General features: G+C 39.8%; 1 protein-coding gene across 1 annotated transcript; it reads left to right on the forward strand.

Moving 5' to 3' along the window:
• Nucleotides 1-11,033: 11,033 nt before the first annotated feature.
• On the forward strand, nucleotides 11,034-18,717 carry LOC116677010 (deoxynucleoside triphosphate triphosphohydrolase SAMHD1). The gene is made up of 10 exons (XM_032507740.1): nucleotides 11,034-11,048; nucleotides 12,397-12,557; nucleotides 12,795-12,910; nucleotides 13,887-13,975; nucleotides 15,257-15,415; nucleotides 15,510-15,598; nucleotides 16,452-16,560; nucleotides 17,381-17,472; nucleotides 17,597-17,712; nucleotides 18,503-18,717. Exons 1-10 carry the CDS (start codon nucleotides 11,034-11,036, stop codon nucleotides 18,700-18,702), a joined length of 1,146 nt encoding a protein of 381 aa, XP_032363631.1. The 3' UTR covers nucleotides 18,703-18,717.
• Nucleotides 18,718-20,218: the final 1,501 nt, after the last annotated feature.

A 20,218-nucleotide genomic window follows, 5' to 3' on the forward strand; every position in this document is an offset into this window, starting at 1 on the left:
GAACGGTTTTGTTTTGGGGGCTGGTCTTGGGCCAAAACACGTGTAAAGTTTTAGGCGCCTGTGGTATTGCATTAAGTCTATACCAAGGGCATTTTGTTTGTTTGGCTTTGTTGACGGAACAAATGAGAGGCCTTTTTTAAGCAGATTTTTTGGGGGGTTTGTTAGTTACATTTGTGAGAGATTCAATACTTCTTTGTTGTGGGTTTGGGGGACCTTAAGCGAGGTCCCATTTAGGCCAAAAAGACTTCCAATGTTTGCACATTTCTTGTGCCGTTTGTTTTGTCCAGTGCAAGTTGTCCGGTCCTGTAGAAAAGTTCTCTTTCTGTAGTCTCGGGATCTGGTGGGTGGTGTCTTTAATTAGGTGGTTAAGACGTTGGATATTGTCCCGGAAGTATTGTGGTAGATCTTCCGAGTAGTTGATGGTTGGTATGATAATGGACGCTTGTGGGAATGTGTCCTTTCCTGCCCTAAGCATTTTATGGAGGTCTTTTCTTAGATGGGTGGGGTTGCTTATTTTGTGGTTGTTTAGTCCGGAGAACTTTTTCTGAGGTTGGGGTTTTGTTTTTAATAAGGTGTGCTGCATGGCTAAGATTAGCCACCGGGTAACAGTCCACCTGTATGCGGGTGTCATTTATTACGGGTAGTCTGGAGATATTTGAGTCTCCTATGATCAAAATTTGTCTGGTTGGACTTAAGGTCCAGTTCAATTATTTGTTCCCTTGGTGGTCGTGAGACTGGTATAGTGGGTTTGACTCAAGCGGGCTCGAGTTTGTGTTGCCATTTGATGGCGGGCGCAGTACAGGTATTATTGGGCTTAGCATTGCGTTTTGTGGGTCTGGTGCCATGGGTCTCACTGGGGTGTAGAACGGTTGTGGGGACCAGAGAGGTCCCGGGGATCCAAAATCAATGGAGCATCTTGCCTCGTCAGTGCGCTTTCTTTAGTTATGGGAGTTGATTCCAAATGTTGAGGTGTTTGGAGTTGTTGGACAGGGGTTTTTTGTGCTGTGTTTTGTGGGGTTTTGCTAGTGGTCAATTGTGTGGGAGTTTCAAAAGGGATTGGTATATTGAGGATTATTTCCTTTGCCTCTTCAATTGATTTGTTGGTGATTTTTTTGAGGTCCCTTTTGGCCCATCTTGTGGCTACCAAAAATGCCTGTTCCCAATCATCTCTGGGGGTTGGAGGGTGGTGTGCGTCCAGTTTTTGGCATTGCCTGTTTTGAGTTGGTCTGACATGGCATAGGAAAGGCCGGTCGGACAGAAAAAACTAGGTTGTTTTGAGTCCTCTTGAAGCTGGCTGGGGTTGGGGTCGTGTGTTCACAATTGGCGTATCTACAGTCCCTGACAAAAGTCTTGTCGCTTATCTATTTTGTAGAAACACCTGCTATTAACCTGACTCAATTAATCAATTAGTGTAAGAAATAGCTCATATGAAAAGCTAAAACCCTCTCAAATGATGTTCAATGCACTGAAATAAATTAGTTTCACTGAAAAAAAGATTTATCATTTAAACAAGATAGAAAGGTCAAATTTTGGCAAGACAAAAGTTTTGTCGCCTATACAGAAATTGAACAAATTTATTGCAAATACTAAAATATGTCAGCATATTAAATATTGGTGCTGTGAGATCCAAATTTAATATCTTGTATGACTTCCATGAGCTTGAAGGGCTGCATCCATGTGGCAAGGATTCAAACCATGTATTGATGAAGTCATCAGGAAGAGCTAGGAAAGCAGTCCTGCATGCCTCCCAGAGTTCATCAATATTCTTTGGTTTGGTCTTCCATGCTTCCTCTTTCATCCTACCCCACATATGCTCAATGATGTTCATGTCTGGTGACTGGGCCGGCCAATCCTGGAGCATCTTGATCTTCTTCGCCTTGAGGAACTTTGAAGTGGAGATGGAAGTAGATTTGGCCTCTTTTATGGTTGGGAATATAAGAGGTAGCGAAGATTTCTTGGTATTTGAGACTATTGATGTTGCCTTCCACCCTGCAGATCTCTCGCACACCCCCATACTGGATGTAACCCCCGACCATGATTTTTCCACCACCAAACTTCACTGTTTTCTGGGTGAATCTTGGATCCATGCGGGCTCCAGTAGGTCTCCCTCAATATTTGCGGCGACTGATGTGTAATTCAACAGAAGATTCATCTGGAAAATCCACTTTCTTCCACTTCTCCAGCGTCCATCCTTTTAGCAAGCTGTGGGCCTTGGCACATGCCACACGGTTTTTCAATTGTCTTTTGTTTATTGCTGGCTTCTGGGCACTGATTCGACCATGGAGGCCATTTCGAGACAGAATCCGACAAACTGTTCTGGTTGACACAGGGACTTCAGGGGACCAGGTCTCTCGGAGCTCTGCTGCAATGGAAAATGGGCTGGCCTTGGATTTTCGAGCCAACAAACGGTCCTCTCGAGCAGTTGTCTTGCGGGGTCTGCCTGACCTGGGCTTGTCAGAAACATCTCCAGTGTCTTCAAATGTTTTTTTAATCCTCTGTACTTGACGCTGAGACACATTGAAGGTGTCTGCCACATCAGCAGTGGATCTGGTCTTCAGCCTCTTGATAATCCAAACTTTAGTCTCAGGGTGAATCTTAGGCCTGTTTGCAGAGGTCTAGTTGCAGTTGATGTGAAGGTCTAGTGTACTGGGGTTGTTTTTATACACACCTGAGACCTAATTGATCCATTATTAGTCACAGGTGGAGCTCATATGACAAGGCGACAACACTTATGTCTTTGAAAAATTGACTCAATGGGCTTTACCAAGCTGTGAATATTAGAATACTTTTTGACAGTTTTGTTTTGCACTGAAACATTATTACAAAAGCTGTTGGAATTAAAATGAGCCATTTCTTTTAAAAATAAATCTTGATTAGAAATATATTTCAGCGGCACTTCAGGTCAATTTGTACACAAGCGACAAGACTTTTGTCAGGGACTGTACACTATGACCCCCTATGACTTCCTAGATCACTATCAATGGTGTTGTTCTACAGCTGACCCTGTGTCCTGAAAAGATGTGAGGAAAATTTGCCTACTTTATTTATAGTCGAGAGTCATCATGAATTTGTTTTAAATCATGCAAAACACCTTCTGCTTCCACCTGTAACTCTGACAAATGGAAACCCAAACATGCAAAAGCATTGTTATATTTGGAACTAGACCCAGTGAACAGCAGTCTGTTTGTTTGGAGATGCAAGAGAAGGACGATCACAAACAAACACTGCTGACAAGGTGGGGGTTCATTAATAACTTAATGATTTTCAGTTCTTTTTTATTTTAAATGGCTCAAGAGAGATGGCATTGTCGATGAGTTAGTCTACCAATTTCCGACTGAAATATCTCAACTATTAGATCATGTGTCATAAAATGGTGTACTAACATTCATGGTCCAACTATTGGATTTACTGTCGCCAAATTCTTTTTTCCCTCAAGGCAAGGCAAGGCAGCTTTATTTGTAGAGCACATTTCAGCAACAGGGCAATTCAAAGTGCTTTACACAAAAACAGTCAAAGAACAGTTAAAAAATAAAAACAGGTAAAACACAAGAATAAAAGTTACAGTGCAGCATAAGAAATTTAAAGAAATGAGCAGTCATTTAAAGAAAGGCAGCATCAAAAAGAAAGGTCTTCAGCCTTGATTTAAAAGAACTGAGAGTAGCAGCGGATCTACAGGTTTCTGGGAGTTTATTCCAGATATGAGGAGCATAGAAACTGAAAGCTGCTTCACCCTGTTTAGTTCTGACTCTGGGGACAGAAAGTAGACCTGTCCCAGATGACCTGAGAGGTCTGGGGGGGTCATAGTGTAGTAGCAGATCAGAAATGTATTTGGGCCCTAAACAGTTAAGTGATTTATAAACTAGCATAAGTACTTTGAAATCAATTATTTGAGGCACAGGAAGCCAGTGTAAAGTAAGGTTTCCAGATTTCTCAGACCAAATTTGGGGACATTTTCAGCTGAGAAGCGTATATACCTCCAAAACACATCATGTTTTTATTTTTGTAAAACTTAAAACGGGGACACTAGACCTAGAGCTGTCCTAATGTTTCAAGATAGAAAGTCTTAATTATTCAAGCTAGAAAGTCCTAATATTTCAAGATAGAAAGTCCTAATATTTCAAGACAGAAAGTCTTAATATTTCAAGATAGAAAGTCCTAATATTTCACAATATAACGTCCTAATTTTTCAAGATAGAAAGTCCCAATATTTCAAGATAGAAAGTCTTTATTTCTAAAGATAAAAAGTCCTAGTATTTCAAGATAAAACGTCTTCATATTTCCTAATGTTGTAATGTTCACTGATCTGCATTTATCTGACAGCTTTTGCTTAATTGCTTCAGGCTTGTTTCTGCAGCAGCTCACTGAGTATCAAATACAATAAAAACTATTCAGGAAATATTTCCCTTTGACATTGATGCAGTATTAAACGAGATCGCTGCAGTTGGCAGCAGAGAAACAAGCTACAATGTAAGTTAATGGGATAATTGTCCAGTTTGTATTTACGTTCATAAAAGTGCTCGTTTTGATACTGACAGACTCAGATTAATATTCTAAGTGTCTGACAACATTATGGAAAGGATTTCTAAGGAGGTTGACCTTTCTGATAAAGATTAAGTACCTATTTTAAAACATTAAAGTCCGCGAAATTGCGTTCGCTAAACCCGCCAGACTCCATGTAAAGCATGGTAAAATACGGCTTTCTAAAACATCTCTGAGCTCTAAGCAGCGTTGGCTCTGGCTGTCTGGAACCCGCGGGTTCGGCTTTGTTTGCTCAGTGTTTTCTTTCCAATTTCAGGTCTGGCAGTAATAGTGAAAACCGGGGACATTTCCGGGGACCGATCGAGCCGGGGACCGGTTCCCAAAACCGGGGACTGTCTGTTCACCCTAGTGTAAAGACTTCAGAACTGGAGTGATATGATCCAGTCTCTTGGTCTTAGTGAGGACCCGAGCAGCAGCGTTCTGAATCAGCTGCAGCTGTCTGATTGATTTTTTAGGGAGACCTGTAAAGACCCCGTTACAGTAGTCAAGTCTACTGAAGATGAAAGCATGGACAAGTTTTCCAAATCCTGTTGACACATAAGTCCTTTAACCCTTGATATATTCTTAAGGTGATAGTAGGCTGACTTTGTAATTGTCTTAATGTGGCTGTTAAAGTTCAGGTCTGAGTCCATGACTACACCAAAATTTCTGGCTTTGTCTGTTGTTTTTAACATTGTTGTTTGAAGCTGAGCGCAGACTTTTAATCGTTCCTCTTTTGCTCCAAAAACAACCACCTCAGTTTTTCCTTCATTTAATTTCAGAAAATTCTGGCACATCCAGTTGTTAATTTGTACAATGCACTTAGTCAGTTAAGTATAATTTGTAATAACTTTGGTTATCCCAATTTATTACAGGTGTCTAGCAATCATGGGGAAATGTGATAAGTTGTTTGTGATGTTGCCCAACAGTTTATGAGCTCCAAATAATGGATTTCAAAATACGTTTTTTAGTTTATAAATCACAAAACGGTTTAGGTCCAAAACACCTTTCTGATCTGCTGCTACACTATGACCCCCTATGACCTCCTACATCACTATCAATGGTGTTGTTCTACAGCTGACCCTGTGTCCTGGTAAGATGTGAGGAAAATTTGCCTACTTTGACTTACAGTCGAGAGTCATCATGAATTTGTTTTAAAACATGCAAAACACCTGCTGCTTCCATCTTTCACTCTGACACATGGAAAAGCATGTGAAAAACATGCAAAAGCATTGTTATATTTGGCCCTAGACCCAGTGAAGGGCAGTCTGTTTGTTAGGAGATGCAAGAGAAGGACGATCACAAACCAACACTGCTGATAAGGTGGGTGTTCATTAATAACTTAATGATTTTCAGTTCTTTTTTATTTGAAATGGCTCTTGGGATGGCATTGTCAATTGGTTAGTCTACCAATTTGGCCCCGACTGAAATATCTCAACTATTAGATCATGTGTCATAAAATGGTTTACTAACATTCATGGTCCAACTATTGGACGTACTGTCGCCAAATTCTTTTTTCCCTCAGGACAATTTGTAATAATTGTGGTTATCCCAATTTATTACAGGGGTCTAGCAATCATGGGAAAATGATCAGTTGTTTGTGATGTTGCCCAACAGTTTATGAGCTCCAATGTAGCTGCCAAAAAAGGCATTTAGTCATTGGTTTTGTTTGATCGCAAATTTTCAAAGGTTGTTTTACAGCAGTTCCCTTTCTTCTTCTTATTCTCAGGCTTCCATCTATATACTGTGGGGTTCGAAAGTTTGGGCACCCCAGGTAAAAATTTGTATTAATGTGCATTAGACATTCGAATTATATGTCACAAAAAGGTAGATTTTATTTCCATCATTTACACTTTCAAAATAACAGAAAACAAAAAAATGGGGTCTGCAAAAGTTTGGGCACACTGCAGAGTTAATACCTTGTACTGCCCCCTTTGGTAAGTCTCACAGCTTGTAATAGCTTCTTGTAGCCCGCCAAGAGTCTTTAATCCTTGTTTAAAGTGTCTTGCCCATTCTTCCTTCCAAAAGTCTCCCACTTCTTTGAGATATCTGGGCTGTCTGTCACACACTGCTCTTTTACAGTCTATCCATAGATTTTCAATTATGTTGAGGTCAGGAGATTGTGAAGGCCATGGCAAAACCTTCAGTTTACACCTCTTGATGTAATCCACCATGGATTTTACGGTATGTTTAGGATCATTATCCATTTGTAGAAGCCATCCTCTCTTGATTTCAGCTTTTTCACAGCAAAGAACGTTACTTGTGTTCCATAAAACATCCATGCATCCAAGTTATTTTGGGGCAATGTTGTTGTAAGAAATATTTCTGATATAAAAGACTATGGGTAACACTTTATTTACAGGGGTGGGCAGAAGACTGGCATGACACCATCATTATTTTGACATGACCCCTGTCATGAACATAAAGGAGTCATTGAGTGTCATGAATTGTTGTCATTTGGTAAATGTGGATACTTTTAATGCAAAGTTAGCATTCTGACCCTGCTAGGGCTTAGTGGGCCTTATGCAAAAACATTTTTCCATTCTTATCCTGAATCTCACTTTCTTCTGTGAGGTTTCCTCCTACAAGTCTGATTCACTTACCCTTCTTCACTAACCTTTCGTCAATTTCATCCTAATAAAATACCATCAATGCACATTTGTGAGACGTCATCATCATCATGAGAATAATCATAGTCTGCATATTACCATATATTGCTATTTGTTCTGCTGTGTATGTGGGCAAGTTTCATTCACAAACACAAACATGTTACCCGACCCAGGACCCACCAACTACAGCTGTTTTTTAGCTCAGCTTAAAAACTAATTGAACAATACTATTGTTATTCTGCAATGCTAAACAAAAACAACAACCACTGCCAACACTGCATGTAATCATTAGCATAATCAACGTATTTGAGGGTACATGTTCTGCTGTTTGTGGATGAGTTTCATTCACAAACATGTTACCCGAGGGAAAAAAATAATTTCTTACTTTTTGGGATGACTCCTGCAAGTAAATTGAAATTTCCAGCATCCGTTTTAGCAAGAAAACATACAGTATAAAGATAACAAAATTACAATAATAATAATAATAATATTAATAACAATAACAATAAGAAGATTTGTCAATAAAAAGACATTAACCATATATTATCAGTCAAAAGTGTGTTAAAGTGACAAATGTAAGTCTAGGTGTGTATGTATGTATGTATGTATGTATGTATGTATGTATGTATTGTCCTCTCTGTCCTATTTCCTCCTCCCCCCAAGTGAGGAGTTGTATAGTCTGATGGCATGAGGGACAAAGAAGTTCTTAAGTCTGCTGGTTCGACACTTGGGAAGGAGCAGCCTTCCACTGAAAAGGCTCCTTTGGGTGCTGATGACGGGGTGCAGGGGGGGGCATTGTCATTAATGTCCAGCCGTTTGTCCAATGTCCTCCTTTCTGCCACCGTCACCAGTTAGTCCAGCATCATGCCGACCACAGAGCCGGCCCGCCTGATCAGTTTATCCAGCCTGTGGGTGTCCTTCTTGGATATGCTGCACCCCCAGCACACCACAGTGTAGGAGAGCACACCACAGTGTAGAAGAAGACACTGGTGACCATAGACTGATAAAACATCCACAGCAGTTTGCTGCAAATGTTAAAGGACCTTAGTTTCCTCAGGGAGTACAGCCTGCTCTGTGTCTTCCTGTAGGTGGCTGCTGTGTGTTGTCCAGTCCAGTTTGTTGTCCAGCCACAGCCCGAGGTATTTGTATTATTGAACTGCCTCCACCTCAACTCCTTCTAGCAGACTGGTTGCGGTCTTGGTCTGGATCTCAAAAAGTCAATGACAAGCTCCTTCGTCTTAGAGGTGTTGAGCTGTAGGCAGTTAGTGCGACACCAGAGAGCAAAGTCCCCCACCAGACTCCGATACTCCTCCTCCCTGTCACCCCTGATACACCCAACAATGGCTGTGTCATCGGCGTACTTCTGTATGTGACACAGCTTTGAGTTGTAACAGTCCGAGGTGTACAGGGTGAAGAGAAGAGGGGCCAGCACTGTGCCCTGGTGGGCTCCAGTGCTGCTGTCCACAGTGTCAGACATGATGTCCTTCAGCCTGACGTATTGTGGCCTGTCAGTGAGGTAGTCTCTGATCCAGTCTACTAGATAGGGGTCCACTCCCATCCAAAAACCTAAAACATCCCATATATGATTATTGTGACAGAGACTGGGACTCCAGGTTAAAAAGACTCACACTGAAAAGCAAGAAATGAATTCAGTTGTGATTCTGTGAGAATTCACAGATCCAGTTTCTCTTTTTTAATCTTTCCCTTCACATTTAAAGGAACCTAAAATAAGGATAAGTGTAACGTGCTGTAGCCTACTGTGTAGTCCCATCCAATTAGATTGAATTTGGTATTGATGACGCAAACAATAATAATGGTAACTCCAGTGAAGTTATTGTAAACTTGTTAGTGAGAACTAGATTAGGACTGGATTTAAAGCTGATTCTGGTTTCCAACTTGGCCCCAGGTGTGTCTGTTAAAACACGGACGGAGACAACTTCTCTCTGTTGGTGATTTATTACAATCAAACATCAGGATAAACATGGGCTTGGGTAGCTCTGCTATGGCTGTGTGTGTGTGTGTGTGTGCGGCTCTGCAAAGAAATAAATAACATTGTAAAAACTGCCATACACAATGCATAGGAATCATGTAAATGCTAGTGTAACCAGGACCAATAGAGCGCTATGCCAAACTTTAGCAATTTAACCATTGACAACGCCATCTTGGGACTTTCACCCAAAGAGTTTAAAATATGATTTTAGTTGTTACCAATCCCAGGGACTCCCACTACACAGGCAAGCACACATAAAAGATCAGAGACGCGGTTGTTTGAAGCTACAAAAAATAATTTATTACAACCTCAAAAAAAACACTTCAACATAACTATAAAAGAACAGTCAGTTAGCAACAAAACTAATGCAATAAAGTAACAGGACAACCAAATATCCAAGGCACAGGAGGAGTGACATTTGTTATAGTTAAGTTTTAAAGAAATTGTAAGAAACTATTTAAAACTGGTTGCAACAGTCCTCATAGATGGATCTTATTACAAGATTAAGACAGCAAGGAAAACACCACATGCAAATATCAAAACCCTAAAACCATGCAATATACTAATAAAACAAGCTAGTTATATGTCACCACGTATAAACCACTAACTTAAGCAACCACTGTTTCTAAAACACTCTGGCCTGATTAAAAGTCACTAGAACAAAGACACCCTAGCCCAGGACAAACTTCCCTCCATACATAAACACAATCATTAACAATAAAACAACTTCCAGTACGAGTAACCTACAAGTTGGAACACGCGAGTAAACAATCTAGTCTAGGCAAAACAGCAGCGGCGCTATGACTTGGCTGTATTCAAGTTCAAGGTCAAGAATCGTTATTATCCCGGGGGGGGGGGGGGGGGCAATTTATTGTGCAGCAGCATGTACATAAATACACACAGGTTATACAAGACAACAGCCATACATCAGCCAAGAAGCCTTTAGCAGCTGGGACAAAGAGTTTTTGTGTCTGTTTGTCCTCCATTTAGGCTTTAGACTGAATCTGCGGCAAAAAAAATGAAACAGCTGTTCAGGGGGGGATTAGGGTCGGCCAGGACTGACTGGGCCTTCTTCAGGGACCTTGTCTCATAGACAGAGTTTAAGTCAGTCAGAGGGTTGTGGGACATCTTGCCACACACCTAACTTTATATTGCAGCCTGTTCTTGTTTTTAAGCGTGAGGGACCTAAACCAACTCACAAAGGCAAAACAAAGAATAGATTCAATAAAACAACAATAAAACATCCTCATAAAAGTCTTATCGACATTAAAATTGCTAAGTTTACGATAAAAAAACATGTGTTGATGTGATTTCTTACAGACAGCGTCAACTTGTGGCTCGAAGGTGAGTTTGTCATTGATTATAATACCCAGGTATTTCTATTGCTTCACCACTTCTATAGCTTGATCATTAATGAGAGTAGAAGAGAGGGTGGGGGGGGTTCTCTCTGAAATTGATTAGCATTTCTTTAGTTTTTGCCACGTTAATGTTAGTAAAAATCGACTTGCACCACTCTGTAAAAATGTATGTATGGACAAAAAGAAACAACAGTTAGTGTATATCACTGTCTGGCAAAACATGCAGCACAACATGCCAAACAACGTACCTTGGCTGTACCATCCATTATAAACCCACCATTAATTACATTTTCTTAATGCAGTGTAACTACTTCATCATGTAAACAATGCAGCTAAAATACAAACGTTACCTGGGGGGGGGTTCAACAATCACCATTATGAATCAACAGCCAGGTGTGACCTGGTGTGGTGAAGATATAAAAGTGTGGCTGGCTGGGTTATCTTTGGACAGGTCTGCCCTGATCAGCTGTATAAACAACGTGATCCTGACTGTCCTAACATCGGTTCGACGCAGATACAATATCTGACAGCTCCACAATACCACTGAAGAAATTGAAGATGGACGATAGCAAGGTAAGAAATCAAGCCTAACCGTACATCCGCTACATTTTCAGGACTTGAGAGAAGAGGAAGACTAAACACAGGGAAGCTGAAGAGCTTGTACAGTAGAATAAACAGTGAAGGAGTGTGAACTTACACAGTCACTAAGTCAACATTGATTATGTCTACAGCAAGAGATGATGAGACGTTGAGGCACGGACAATAAAGATGAGGAAGATTGCAGTATGAAAAAATGTGAAAAAATACCTTTTTACTGGTAAACCTTTGGGTAAATGGACTCTATCCCAGTTTAGTTTTTTACCTTGTGCTAATTGATCCATCAGCATGGTATTCCTTTGTAGCTTTGAATTCTTGTTTGGGCTCATTGGGCCTCATGCAAGAACATTTTCCTATTCTTATTCTCTAGCTAGCTCCCGCTACCCCCAGAGACTGGAGCCGGGTTTACTGAGTAGTTACTCTGCTGTAAAATTGGAAACCAGCATTAGCTTAAAATCCCAGTCCTAATTAGTCCTCACTAACAAGTTTACAATCATTTCACTGGAGTTACCATTATTATTGTTTGCGTCATCAATACCGAATTCCATCTAATTGGATGGGACTATACTGTAGGCTACGTACGTTACGCTTGACGCACCTCTACAAGCTACTCGACAAATTCGGAGGCATTCTGCATTTATTAGCGGCAAATCACTGCAGCTTGATGGCGCTAATGTTAGCACATAGTAGTATGGATGGCAACATGAAGGAAAATGAATACAGATCCCAGAGATTCAGCAGACAAGCAGCAAGACATTCCCATCATCCTTGTTCTTATCTGAGAGAGATGTTTGAGACAGTAGGCATCAAGAAGGACTCCTGGCCATGTGCTGGGGAACTTCTCCGTTAATGTCTGTTAGTCATTCATATTTAATCCTTTATTTTCTTTCCAGAAGCCATATCTGAGCATACACACATACATGTAGATTCCTTTAAATGTGAGGGGAAGATTAAAAGAGAAACTGGATCTGGGAATTCTCACAGAATCACAACTGAATTAATATCTTGCTTCTCAGTGTGAATCTTATTACCTGGAGTCCCTTCTCTTTCACAATAATCACATACGGGATGTTTTAAATCTGTTGGCAGACATCCATTTAAATGTAGTCAAAGGCATACAAAGAGCCTTTTCTCCATGTCCCTGACTTTTCTCAGCTGTACTCTAAAAAATGGCTGTCATTCATAATGCCTGTACTTTGTTACTTTTACATGAGCAAGTAGTTAAATCAGTACTTCTACTTTATTTTTAAAGACAAGTATCTGTACTTCTACTTGAGTACGGGAAGTTAGTACTTTTGCCATCTCTGTCTGTGTGTTCCGTCAGGTGTTTAACGATCCCATCCACGGGACGGTGAAATTAGACCCACTTCTTATCAAAATCATCGACACACCTCAGTTCCAGAGACTGCGAAACATCAAGCAGCTTGGAGGGGGCTACTTTGTTTACCCTGGAGCCTCCCACAACCGCTTTGAACACTCCATCGGGTACGTTCGGGTGTTGTCAGATAAACAGTTTTGTGTCTTAAGCAAATCACAATCCAAATTAATTTAAGACTAGTTTGCAGCAAAGCACCATTAACATCAATACAACCACAGTTAACACGTTGCATACATCAGTACAGGTATAAAAGATAGGATATATCTCCAATCTTTCAGCAGAATCCTTGTGTGGTAAACGTTTCATGAGTTTTTAATTGTTGTGTATTGTGTGTATTGATAAAGGGTGGCGCACTTGGCAGGTCAACTTGTGGAAGCTCTGCGTGCAAGGCAGCCGGAACTCAACATCGATGACAGAGACGTCCTTTGCGTGAAGATTGCTGGTCTCTGCCATGACCTGGGTGAGTGATACACATCTTTTCACTATAACACGCCATATGTTTTAAATGGTTATTACTGGGTGTGATTAAGAATGGAAATGTTTAGTTTTCAGCGTTTATCCTGTGTGCACTATCCTATGCCTATGTGTACATGAGTTTTTTTAAAAAACATTTTTGGTAAATTTGTGAGCCGGATGCAACATAACTTCGTTCTGCTGTGCACGTGCCTTGTGAAATAGTATGAATGACAATAAACAACATCTAAAACAACAATCTATATGAAATGAAAGTGAAGCTATGCATGAATTGTCAAAAAAAAACAGTGCTTATCTACAATGATGGTAAGGGTTATGGCAGGCATTAAAGGTGCAGTACGCCATAAATAATTAATTGTAATTATGTTTTGTTTCAATAAAGAATATATATATATATATATATATATTTAAAAAAGAGTACTAATCTAAATGTTATTTTTACCATAACTTCATGAAAATTAGCAAAGATTTTCCTGTCAAAGTGTGTTGAGGATTTAACGACAGCAGTTCATGTTGATAAGATAGAGGTTTCAGAAGCTTGCATTGCAAATATGATACAAATGTTTCATACAATGAACTTTTTCTCCTGGAAAGCATTCATAGTATTGGCACACAAAAAGTGACTTTAGTTCAATCATTCTCTACTAATACAATAGAAACTCAATAGTTTCTTTTAGTGAACAGTCAAGAACTGAGACTCAGTTAGATTCACTAACAACTTCAATTTGATAAAATTTGAAGTTGCAAAAGTAGCGAGCGTGTTATGGAACGACTCAAAGCTGTGACTTTGGCATGACTGCCATTATGTTGTTGTGTTGACGGGATATAATGCTGGATAAAATGTCACTCATCCTGACTTCATCAGATCAACAAATAACATGGAAGAAATTTTGAAAGAAACAAGTCTGTAAGATTTACTAGATCTACACACGGTTCATTTATATTTATTTCTCCATATCTAGGACATGGGCCCTTTTCCCATCTGTATGATCAAATGTTCATACCCAAAGTACCACCAGGTCCACTAGGTGATAAAATGGCAAAGTGGAAGGTAAGAAAAGATTATTATTTATGTTGTGTGATGTGTGATATATTAACCCACCAGCCAGGGCAAAGACATAAACAAAAGGTTTGCGTTTAGCAGTCAAGGTTGCAGCAAAATTAAAGAGCCAAAGTAATGTAGTGCTGGCTTGTTTCTTTGTGAGCTAAAATGAAAAATAAAAAATGATTTATTCTTTAATCAAATTAATCGTTGATCTGTACAAACACATACCTCAGTCCTTGTTTTTTCCATGTTCAGTGAATCTTAGTAGGGTGGGATGTAATAACTGTGTATTAATAGTACAACTTGTAAACTGAACTTGAACATGACCTGAGAACAAGTGGGCACCTTTTGCAATAATCTCAAGTTGCCACTCACTTTTTTGATTTATGTTTTGATAATTTTTTTGCATTACATGGACATTGTCAATTTCTCTTGTAGTAGTAGTAGTAGTTTAATTGACTTTTTTTTAAAGTAGCTTTAGGTTACTAGATCTCTCCCTAGAAATCTCCTTGCTGGAGTTCAACTTTGTCCAGTATGAAGTAATTGGTTTGAAAGTATCTTAGCTTAGCATAAAGACTGGAAGCCAATAGAAACAGCTAGCCTGGCTCTGTCCAATAGTAACAAAACCTGCCTACCAGCTCAGAAATTCAAAATCTGTACTATTATTGTTGTATTTCATGAAATGTAAAACTATTCCTTTAGGAACAATTAGATGTGGCATTCTTGGTATTTTGTGAAATTATTCATGTACAGTGATTCGTAAAATGTAGGTTAACATTAAATGAGTATTCCTGTGTTCATTGTTATATATCTTGGTGTATTATTAGTATTTTGTAGAAACCAAATCTATGGAGGGTTGGTGGTATGTACACTTGTGATAAATATGTTTGGTACCACTAAAACTGCGTGTTCTCACATTGCCTAGAGGGTGTGAACAGCAGCATATTCAGTGTTTAGGCAGAAGTTGGGCTCATGCAGGAGTAGAGAGAGATTCTGGGTCTCTGCTGTTTCTGTGTCAGGTGGTCTGTTTCACTACTCCATCTCAAGTTCACTTTAGGAGAAAAGGCTAAACAGGCAGATTAGCAGAGGATCATAGGAGCGTGGACAAATGATGTCCAAACCAGATGCAACGCTTTTGAAGCCAAACTCTTAATGGAAAAGGGTTGATTAGAGAAGAGGTTTTTGTGTGGTATCAGATGTTGTCTCCCAGTCTGTGTATCCTGTAAAACTTCTTTAAGTCATTGTCTTTAAAGTCTCATGATAATATTAATAATGTGTATCTTGTAGCACGAAGAAGCCTCTGTGGAGATGTTCGATCATCTGCTGGAATCTAATAATCTGAAGCTGGTGGACTATCAGCTGAAGCTGCCCAAGGACTTGGATTTCATCAAAGAGATGATTATTGGACCAAAAGACCCTGAGGGAGGACAGGAGGACCCTAATGCAGTTGAGATCAGTCCTGCCTGTGAATTGAGTGAAATCAGTCAGCATCATCATTATCATTGATTATAATTACATTTTAATGCTAATATCTCCACAGGATCGGAAAGAGAAAAAATCCTTCCTCTATGAAATCGTGGCCAACAAATGGAGCGGCATTGATGTGGACAAGTTTGACTACTTTGCCAGGTGGGGCTTGTTGAACAGAAACTGTAGAGCAAGTCATTGTTTGATGCAGAGTCACTCTGGACTGGGGAATAGACTGAGGAATCAGTTATGTTCCTCCAGGAGTGTTTTGCACAGACTGGGATATTTTTTAAGAATCCTGTAAGGACTTGGATGAAATGACTGATGTTGTTTGCTGTGGCCTTCTGTAGAGATATGTTTATCCCCTGCAAACAGGTAAAGATATACCCTAATAATAAACCATGAATAGGTCCATAATAGATAGTGTACGGAAAAAAGATATGGAACTGCCTCTGATCTACATGTAGCCTCCCAGGAGCTTAAAGTTTAGATATCTAAAGCAAAACAAATATATAAGTCTAAACTTGAAAAAAGTATGGCTGAAAACACACTTGGCTGTCCCTGGTCCTGTATGAAAACCATAGCGGGCATCCATAATCAGATTAAAAATGACCCTGTCAATCTAGAGGGGTTTAAATCTAATGCTGAGCTTGCCAATGCTTTCACCAATTTCTATAACTGGTGTGAACAAGTCTGATTTCAGCCAGGAGTTCCAAGAACGCTAACATAAACTCAAGGATGGCCAGCATTTCAACATCAAATATAAAGACGTTGATAATGTCTTCAGTAGGACAAAGATTAATAAAAGTCATGGACCTGATTACATCTGTGGCCGTTTAATTAAAACACGTACAAGAGAGCTGAGTCGCCTATTCCAATATATTTTTAATATTTCCCAGCTGACACAACACATACCCAAAAATCTGGAAGGATTCTGTAGTGGTGCCGGTCCCTAAATGTTGTAGTTCAAAAACCCTCAATGATTAACAACTTTCTTCACTCTGTCTCTTCTCAGGGACTGCCACCACCTGGGCATGAAGAACAACTTTGACCATCTCCGCTTCATACAGTTTGCCAGAGTGTGTGAGGTGGAAGGGCTGAAACACATCTGCAGTAGAGACAAGGTGCTCACATTATTACTCCTGCTTTTGTTAAATCCAAATTTAAAACAGCATCTATGTATTTTATTTACTTTTATTCTACACCTGTCTTATTCTATTCTAATTTAAATTCTCTTTAATAAAGGCTTTTAATAGTTTTAACTGCTCATTAATGTGGCCGACAGGGGCAAATGCACTGCAACTTAATGAAACACACGCAAATAGACAAAACACAAGCAAATTAAGAAAACTTCTTCATGAATTTGACAACACACGCGCTGCAAATACATAAACGGTGCAAAAAGAAAAGCACACAAACCCCAAAAACAGATGCGATGCAAAATGAAAAGCAGACAATCCCCCCCCCCGCTGCCTTCAGATTACACAACTGAAGGTCTCCAGGCCTCTAGGCGGAGCGCTCAGTGGAACAGCTTAATCTTCGACCCCACGGGGAGAGAGCTCAACCTTTTTATAACCACGAGTTTACAGACACATCTCTGCTGATGGAGTATCACCTGTGACCTGAGCCAACAAAATATTTCTGTTTTTCGGGGTTTGTGGGCTTTTCTTTTAGCATTGTTTGTGTATTTGCGCACGTTTGTGTATTTGGTTGTGTTGTGAGTATTTAAAGTGCATTTTCTAAAAGCTGCACATGTGTTGTCAAACTAATGAAGTTGTTTTCTTATTTTGCTTGTATTTCATTAAGTTGCAGTGTGTTTGTCCCCTGTCAGCCAACATAAATGTTTGTTGGAAAGCACTTGGAATTGTCTTGTTGAAATGTGCTGAATACATAAAGCTGCCTTGCCTTATTAGTTATGACTAAACTATAGGCAATCCTTTGCAGGAGGTGAACAATCTGTATGACATGTTCTACACCAGGAACTGTCTCCACAGAAGAGCCTACCAGCACAGAGTGAACAAGATCATAGAGTATATGTGAGTAGCTAACCTTCTAATGTTGGGCCTCTAACAACATTTAGCTTCTTCTGATGCAGCTTCATCATTCACTCTATTGTGTGGTATGCATAAAAGTGATGATATGTTGGGTATGGTCATCCAGGATTGCAGAGGCCTTTTTAAAAGCAGACAAGCATATCCAGATTATAGGCTCACAAGGCCAGGAGTACACTCTCTCTACAGCCATAGGTGACATGGAGGCCTACACCAAGCTGACAGGTATGTAGATACCACTGTGTTTTAACATAGAAAACAACTGACAGTTTTTGAACTATTCTAATGATTTTGATTGCTTACCTGCACACAAGGAGACCAACTATTGAGGCCACAGTTGCACTATTTTGGCAGAAAGCATACAATAGGCTTAGGATAGGATATTTTATTCAAGTTTTAATCATCTATCTATCTAGAAGATGTGGAAACAGTGTTTCAGTGTGGAGCTAGTTTGTCCTTAAATATAATAAGGAACATTTTGGAAAAGGTAAGGGTATTTTGTAAAGGCTAAATAAAAGACAATCTACAATTGTGTATTTGATTTACCAAATAGTCGCAAAATCCCAAATCAGGCCCAGGATAATAGGCTCCCCCACAACCCCCCCAAACAGAACTTAACACCTGGACAGTTCTCAGAAGGTCATTATTTCACACACCTCCTTTACCCATCCTTTCAGTTACTGTCATCAGGTCGTCACTATGGCGTCCCATTTGCAAGAAGAACATGTGTAAAAACAGCCAAATCGACGTCCACAGCTCCACTCGAGTTCTTCTTGCAATGTTTTTTCTGTTTTGCACGTCTGCACAGTCACTGTTTTTATACTGTTTCTATATGTATCTTTCATGTTCTTATGTTATTTTATGTCATTTGAGCCTGCCCTGTCAAAGAGAAATTTCTGTCACTCTTGACAGACAATAAAGTCAATTATTTATTTGTAAAACACTATGAATGAATTTGTGACCTTTTCTGTGGTTTGTTTTAACTCAGCTGTCTTTCACTCACTTTGTCCTGTAGATCATGTGTTTGAACAAATACTCAACTCTTCCGCTGTGGAGCTGGCTGAGGCAAAGAAGATTCTAGAAAGGATCATCTCTCGAGACCACTACAGGTTTCTGGGTGAAATCAAGCCTAGACAAGTCCCCACCAAGGTATGCATTAATGTCTTTGTGTACCTGTATCAAATCACACGGTGGATTACAGCCTACATCTGGTAAGATGCTTTTTATAGTTGCTGCGTTGTCTGATAAAATTTAAGATGGCTAAGTTGTCCTCTAACTTTGCTGCCACACAGAGTCCCGTCTGTGACTGGGTTACAGACACTGCTGGTTACCCTGCCAGTCAGTGACGGCCCATTTTAATACAGCCAGAGTCACAATGTAGCTGTTGATATTTACATATCTGGGTTCTCATTTATTAAACGGTGCCTAGGATCCTTACTAAAAATGTACGTACGCCCAAAGGCCCAAAGTGGCTTATGCCAAAAAAAGTCTGATTTAAAAAAACATTTGTGTGAACATTTGTAAGCAACGTCGACGTTGCAAATTTGAGATTACCCACAAGTGTGTGCACGTGAATCAGCCTCTTATCCCGCCCTGTACACGCCTATTTTTAACCATAAATAGTCAATGCAAAACACTTCCATTCACCTGTGAATGCTGACAAGCATGTTAATGAGCCACAGTTATTCTTTCATTATGCCGAATCATGACGACTGGGGGAGAAAAAGAAAAAAAACTCTCAGACGCTCGGGAATTGCTGTCAATTATAAACCATGAACTATGACCAAACAAGCCTTAATAATAAAGGTAAAGATTACATTACATTTTATATATATATAAATATACATAAATCACTTAGCTGTCTTCCATTCCCCTCTGGATACAGCCGGTTGCCCCCAGTGTTGCGAGGACCTGTATTTGGACTGGGATGGTTCCGGCCGATTTATCACTCAAAATGCAATTGTAGCAAGTTTCTCACTATCATTAAAGTTATCCAAATTCATAAGTAGAAATAATACATCCAGGTATCAAAAAGCCGGAAACTCGGAAGTTAGACAGAAGTACAAAGAGTCAATGGCTTCGAAGAGGATACACCGTCTGGTCTCTTCTCATTGGTTTAAACTGGCAGCTTAGTCTGTTAATATACAGTCTATGGTTGCAAGAAACTGTTAATATACAGCCTATGGAGGCAAGTAGCCGTTAATATACAGTCTATATATGCTAAGGTGACCAGATTTCTCAGACAAAATCCGGGGACATTTTCAGCTCAGAAGCGTATTTACCTCCAAAACACGACATGTTTTTATTTTTGTAAAACTTAAAACGGGGACACTAGACCTAGAGCTGTCCTTATTAGGGGCTCCAGTCGGCAGAAACAAGCTACAGTGTAAGTTAATAGGATAATTGTCCAGCTTGTATTTACGTTGATAAAAGTGCTCGTTTAGCTGCTAACAGACTCACATTAATATTCTAAGTGTCTGACAACATTATGGAAAGGATTTCTAAGGAGGTCGACCTTTCTGTTAAAGATTAAGATCTTTTTTTAAACATAAAAGTCTGCGAAATTGCGTTCGCTAAACGCACCAGACTCATGTAAATAATCAGTGATTTTAGCATCGTAAAACACAGCTTCTAAAACGTCTCTGAGCTCTGAGCAGCGCTGGCTCTGGCTGCTGGAGCCTGCGTGGGTTAGGTGTGCGATTATCGGCTCGTTTTGTCAGTTTTTTTTTTC

This window comes from Etheostoma spectabile, unplaced genomic scaffold, assembly GCF_008692095.1.
Source record: "Etheostoma spectabile isolate EspeVRDwgs_2016 unplaced genomic scaffold, UIUC_Espe_1.0 scaffold00004228, whole genome shotgun sequence".
Lineage (NCBI taxonomy): Eukaryota > Metazoa > Chordata > Actinopteri > Perciformes > Percidae > Etheostoma > Etheostoma spectabile.